At 37.4% G+C, this 6,676-nt stretch overlaps 1 protein-coding gene and 1 long non-coding RNA gene across 2 annotated transcripts in view; one reads left to right on the forward strand and one right to left on the reverse strand.

The window, feature by feature from the left end:
• The first annotated feature begins 1,935 nt into the window (after positions 1–1,935).
• LOC147837571 (uncharacterized) overlaps positions 1,936–6,676 on the forward strand; it is a 5,087-nt gene continuing 346 nt past the window's right edge. Inside the window, exons 1-5 of the long non-coding RNA XR_015477255.1 lie at positions 1,936–3,208; positions 3,579–4,278; positions 4,405–5,054; positions 5,308–5,627; positions 5,758–6,676. The exon at positions 5,758–6,676 is cut by the window's right edge and continues 346 nt beyond it. This is a non-coding gene — a long non-coding RNA (uncharacterized LOC147837571). The remainder of the gene's footprint in view (positions 3,209–3,578; positions 4,279–4,404; positions 5,055–5,307; positions 5,628–5,757) is intronic.
• The window catches only part of zmp:0000000906, a 6,059-nt gene continuing 2,513 nt past the window's right edge, over positions 3,131–6,676 (reverse strand). Inside the window, exon 3 of the mRNA XM_087237977.1 lies at positions 3,131–6,048. Within this exon, the coding sequence (XP_087094103.1) occupies positions 4,226–6,048 (1,823 nt within the window). The 3' untranslated portion in view covers positions 3,131–4,225. The remainder of the gene's footprint in view (positions 6,049–6,676) is intronic.

Below are 6,676 nucleotides of genomic sequence, written 5' to 3' on the forward strand. Positions count from 1 at the left end.
ATTTGTAGGAAAATACTGAGAACATTTTCTACATTAATGTAAAAAATTGTAACGACTGGGTGGAGTGACAGGAGACTACAGGAGGTAAGATCCAATATGCAGTTTATTCAATGTCAGGCAAGCAGTGGTCATCAGGTGCAAACGGGTATCTATAGACAATCCAGAATCGTAGTCGTTATAAACATGCAAAAGGTTGAGACGCAGGCAGCTAAACAGGATAACTAGGATACAAGGCTAGGGTCAAAACACAGAGAAACAAGACAGGGAGAAACGCTTCGTAATGTCACACTGGGAAGACAAGACTCGGCCAACTGGCAGCATCAATGAGTGGCTTATGAATGGAGTGATATCAGTCTGTGACAAGGATCAGCTGGTGCTTGCAATCAGGATAGATGAATGAGCAGGCGTGCGTGTCTGGGAGCAGTGCATGTATGAATGTGTAGTCCTGGGGAATGCGGAAGTCCTGAGAGTTCGTGTGAGAACCAGCGATCTCTGGAAAGCGATCGCTGGTTGTGACAAAAATTAAGCAAACAAATATAAATATTTATATACAGTATTATATAGTCTTTTAATTACTAAATTTAATAATTAATTACACTACATCATCAAGGCTGTAAAAGGGACCTCATGAAATGGAAAAACACAGTGCATAGCCATAGCTAACATAACTAGCTTAGCCTCGGCTTACCACTTAACAAGGTCACTGTTGTTCTTCCACCCCGCTTAAATGTTGCCTGATCATTGCTGTTAAATTTTACAATGCAAATAAACAAATAATCAATTTTAAATAGCAATGGGTGGTTAAAAATAAGTGTATATTCCTATATGTATATCGTATGGCAAAAATTAGGTTCCTGAACAAGCTTGAACAGCATGTGTCTTTCTAAAAGAGCTTATTTTAGACATTAAAAATGATAAACTGTTAATGCTTACCTCTTAACATGCTCACTGTTGGTCTGCTTCTTCAAAATGTCATCTGATTACTGTTGATGTTGAGATTCAAATGCAAATATCTCAATCAAATCTGCATTGAGTGAATTGTCTTAAAATTAACATGAAGCCATCTTTGCTCTGTTTTGTTAGCTTAATTAGTTTCTCAAATTAAGCCTAATAATTGCGCTGGTTTGCTTAAAAAATAAGTCAAATTCATTTTTTGATTTTATTAGCAAATTCTTCTCAATATTTAATAATAAATTCAGAATATATATATTTTTTAAAGAAAATATTCATATTATTTATTAATGAACACATTCATTCATTTATTTTCTTGTCTGCTCAGTCCCTTTATTAATCCGGGGTCACCACAGCGGAATGCACCGCCAACTTATCCAACAAGTTTTTACGCAGTGGATGCCCTTCCAGCCGCAACCCATCTCTGGGAGACATCCACACACACTTTCACACACACACTCATACACTACGGACATTTTAGTATAACCAATTCACCTGTACCGCATGTCTTTGGACTGTGGGGGAAACCCAGGCGAACGCAGGGAGAACATGCAAACTCCACACAGAAACGTCAAGTGAGCCGAGGCTCGAGGCTCGAACAACCTTCTTGCTGTGAGGCGACAGCACTACCTACTGCGCCACTGCCTTGCCTTAATGACCACATCATTTTTTTAAATAAAGATTTCAAGCCTAAATATTAATTTTTACAGTGTATATAATGTATAGGTAATCAACTGAAAATAAAAGATTTTCAGGATAGTTTTTTATTTAAACACAAAGAATTCAGATGAAAAAAGAATCAAAGCAAATACAAATTACAAAATTAAAATACCAATTAAACACAGCAAGTATAGGAACCTAAACCTTACGAGCATTAGATATAAAAAACTTAATTTATTTAATTTGTAGAAATTAAAATTAATTACAAGCTGTTATTTGACTGTGAAGACAACATTCATAAACCCATAAACCATTTATTGCACTACAACAAATCAGTTTATTATGCCGTGTGATCAGTTAACGCTTAAAACATTTGCATTTTTACCTTTTTAAAATTTTTTTTATGTCTTTATTGTTATTATTATTATTTATCTATGGATGGATACATTTTTTAGAGGATTCAAAAAGACTGATGTCTTTACAAATTTGCACATCAAAACTACCAAAACATTTAATAAATATGTAAATTGAACTAAATTTGAAGATGAATGACTGAGAGATTTTCAGATGTTTGCATGTATGTAATGTCAGCATTATTGGCGCTTCTGTATACTTTTCCCCAATTTCTGTTTATTAACGGGGAAATTTTTTCTAAACATTTCTAATCATAATAGTTTTAACCCTTGTGTGGTGTTCGGGTCTGTGAGACCCGTTTTCAGTTTTTTTTCAAAAGAAAAATTAAACAATGAATTATTTTTTCAACCTGAAATTCACTGGCTTTGGCTTAATTTCTGTGAAGAACATACATCCAAACAAGTTTTCAATGATCGTATAATGTTTCTCCCCCCACACATTTACATTACATACAAGGTTTTCGGTCCACTAGACCCAGGTCTAATAAAAGTCTTGAAAGTGTAGGTGCAGTGTTCCTACTCTCTTCCTTTCTGGTCTTCTTCATTTCTGGTGCTGCTGTTTTCTTCTCCTCCCCCTCCTGCTCCCACACAAAGTTGCAACATTGTTGCAAATTCAACTATCAACACTGTCTGCTCTTACATTCCCGCACATTTTACCCTCTCCCCTGCGGGAACCAAGCTTTATTTACTTATACCCTGTCCCATCTGTGAATTAGGGACTATAATACTATAAATAAGACTTTGCCAGTGTGGTTCCTTATCACACCTGATCAAGATGGGCAAAAGATTATCTGCTGCGAGGGCCTTGCAATTGACTGTGGAAGAGACAGGAGCTTCTGATGATGATGTCCATGACCATGGTGGGAACAATGCAAAAAAAAAACAAATCTGTGGGTTTTATTTTTTTCCATAACATTAATAGGAATAATAATAATAATTAAAAAAAAAATTTGCTGTTCATATGGCTAGAAATTGGAATTGAATAAACATTTGTCGAGTAATTTAACATAAAAGTGTTTGATAGTGTTAATTTGGAAAAACTCTAGTGGGTCCACCAGACCCATGAACACTGGCTGAGTTACAAAAATACAAACACCACACAAGGGTTAATAACTCATTTCTTTTTTTTTTTTTTTAATTATTACTAATTACAGGACAGTAAAGATTTACAGACAGGAAATTATGTGATGTTTTGTAAACAAATTTCGGGAGGAGCATGCGCAGAAGTTTCAGTATCGAATACGTCATTGACAATTATCCCATCATCAAATCAGTTTCTGAGCAACGCCTATATATACCAAAGCTGTCTTACCTGCAGCATCTCATGACTTTAGCATCCCTCCACCACCCCGTCACCTCACCTCTTGCATTACATTCCCGGGGGGAGCGTTCTGGGGCCGGGCTAGATACTGCGCTCGAATCCCAACTCCTCTTTGTTTCCTTATAAGGGGAATAACTCTAGTTGGGGTGTCTCCTCGACCTCAGAGCCCTCCCCCCGGACAGCACGCCAAATATGCTTTATACTTAAACGAATGCAAGTGTGAACTTGTGAAGGGGAGCAGAGAGTGGAGATGGATAGGCAAAGGACCTAGAGCCGGGAATCAAACTCTGGTCGCTGCGAGCTCCTAGGTGCTATATGTCGACGCACTTACCACTTGGCTATTGGCTTCGATAACTCATTTCCAATAACTGAAGATACTAGTAATCAGCTTAAAGTGACATATAAAGGCATAACTAGGTTAATTGGGTAAGTTGGGTAACCCTAATAAGGCAAGTCATTGTTTAACAGTGGTTTGTTATTGTAGCTAATATTATTTAAGGGGCTAATAATATCGACCTTAAAATAGGTTAAAAAAATAAATAAATAAAGCTGCTTTTATTATAGCTAAAATAAAGCAAATAAGACCTTCTCCAGATGAAGAAATATTATAGGAAATACTGTGAAAAATTCCTGAACCTGTTAAACATTATTTGGGAAATATTTGAAAGAGAAAAAACACTTCACGATAGGACTAATAATTCTGACATCAACTGTATGTGGATTTAAATACGGTGTTAAATGCACTACGGTTTAGCTGATGCAGAGTGGTGCTGAAAAAATACTGAAAAAGTGACCAATGTATTTACAGATCCAATTACTAATAATAATAACACCAAAAACATGAATAATAATAATGATAAAAAACTGTTGAGCTAAACATTTAATGAGATGCTGCAGTGGCTTCTTTCTTCGCTTGTTCCTTCTGGATTTTAGGCTTCGTAGCATTTGTTTCAGCTGGAGGGACTTCTTTCTTTGTTTGTTCCTTCTGGATTTTAGGCTTCGTAGCATCTGTGTCAGCTGGAGCAGCTTCTTTTTTTGCTTGTTCTTTCTGGATTTTAGGCTTCGCAGCATTTGTTTCAGCTGGAGTGGGCTCTTTCTTCGTTTGTTCCTTCTGGATTTTAGGCTTCGTAGTATTTGTTCCAGCTGGAGCAGCTTCCTTCTTTGTTTGTTCCTTCTGGATTTTAGGCTTCGTAGCATTTGTTTCAGCTGGAGCAGCTTCTTTCTTTGTTTGTTCCTTCTGGATTTTGGGCTTCATAGCATTTGTGTCAGCTGGAGCAGATTCCTTCTTTGTTTGTTCCTTCTTGATTTTAGGCTTCATAGGATTTGTGTCAGATGGAGTGGCTTCTTTCTTTGTTTGCTCCTTCTGGATTTTAGGCTTCGTAGCATCTGTGTCAGCTGGAGTGGCTTCTTTTTTTGCTTGTTCTTTCTGGAGTTTAGGCTTCGTAACATTTGTTTCAGCTGGAGCAGCTTCCTTCTTTGTTTGTTCCTTCTGGATTTTGGGCTTCATAGGATTTGTGTCAGCTGGAGTGGGCTCTTTCTTTGTTTGTTTCTTCTGGATTTTAGGCTTCGTAATATTTGTTTCAGCTGCATCGGCTTCTTTCTTTGCTTGTTCCTTCTGAATTTTAGGCTTCGTATCATTTGTGTCCGCTGGAGCGGCTTCTTTCTTTGTTTGTTTCCTTTGGATTAAAAGTGTCGTAACATTTGTGTCAGCTGCATCGTCTTCTTTCGTTGTTTGTTTCCTTTGGATTTTAAGTGTCGTAACATTTGTGTCAGCTGCATCGTCTTCTTTTTTTGTTTGTTTCTTCTGGATTTTAGGCTTCGTATCATTTGTGTCAGCTGCATCGTCTTCTTTCGTTGTTTGTTTCCTTTGGATTTTAAGTGTCGTAACATCTGTGTCAGCTGCATCGTCTTCTTTCTTTGTTTGTTTCCTTTGGATTTTAAGTGTCGTATCATTTGTGTCAGCTGCATCGTCTTCTTTCTTTGTTTGTTTCCTTTGGATTTTAAGTGTCGTAACATCTGTGTCAGCTGCATCGTCTTCTTTTTTTGTTTGTTTCTTCTGGATTTTAGGCTTCGTAACATTTGCGTCAGTGGCATCGGCTTCTTTCTTTGTTTGTTTCTTCTGGATTTTAGGCTTCGTATCAGTTGTGTCAGCTGCATCATCTTCTTTTTTTGTTTGCCTCTTCTGGATTCTAGGCTTCCTAGCATTTGTGTCAGCTTCAGCAGCTTCTTTCTCTGTTTGATTCTTCATAATTTTAGACATCATAACATTTGCGTCAGCTGCAGTGACTTCTTTCTCTGTTTGATTCTTCTGAATTTTAGACATCATAACATTTGCGTTAGCTGCAGCGGCTTCTTTCTCTGTTTGATTCATCTGGGTTTTAGACACGGTACCATTTTTGTCAGCTGCTGCAGCTTCTTTCTCTGTTTGATTCATCTGGGTTTTAGACATCATAACATTTGCGTCAGCTACAGAGACTTCTTTTTCTGTTTGATTCTTCTGGGTTTTAGTCATCGTAGCATTTGCGTCAGCTGCTGCAGCTTCTTTCTCTGTTTGATTCTTCTGGGTTTTAGTCATCGTAGCATTTGCGTCAGCTGCAGCAACTCCTTTCTCGGTTTGATTCTTCTGAATATTAGCAGCTTTTTCATTCCCATTCTCCTTCATGTTTAGGGTCTCCTTTGGCATTTTATCCTGCACCTGCTTATCTTTAAAAAGATTAGGTTAATTTGATGGGAATATGATGTTATGTAGTTATCTTGGTACAAAGTGCATGGAGGAGACAGCGAGCCTCATTTACAAAGAAAAGAAAACTACTGAAATGAATATTTAGTAACCTAAAGTGAAAAGTGAATCATCATCTATGGGTTTAGCTCACCTGGATGTTTGGACTTCGACATGTGTCTAGGAGAGACGCAAATGCTAGATGACCAATTACTCTGAAGATTAATTTAACCAGACAATCAGCATAGGCATTTATTGGCCTGTTTTCTTAGTGATTGGTCTTCTAACTTACGCCCAATTGTGTCTCTCTAAGGTACAAGTCAAAGTTCCTGACCCGAAAGGAATCAATAAAAGTACTGTAAATGTCATTAACAGTCAAGGGCGGGGCAATTTCGGTGTGACTGGATGGATGTTTTATGCTAATAAGGTAATGTTTGTTAACAATCATGGGTACTGCCTATGCAAAGTGACTCACTCAGGCTAGGTTTACGCTAATCAAGTGGTCTTTGTGACAATCCTGGGTGTAGCCTCTGTAAAGTGACCCATTCAAGGCATATCAAACATCCGTTGCAAATTAAAATGCTACAATATTGAAATAAAAGAATGGTACAG

This window comes from Danio rerio, chromosome 1, assembly GCF_052040795.2.
Source record: "Danio rerio strain M-AB ecotype USA chromosome 1, GRCz13ab, whole genome shotgun sequence".
Lineage (NCBI taxonomy): Eukaryota > Metazoa > Chordata > Actinopteri > Cypriniformes > Danionidae > Danio > Danio rerio.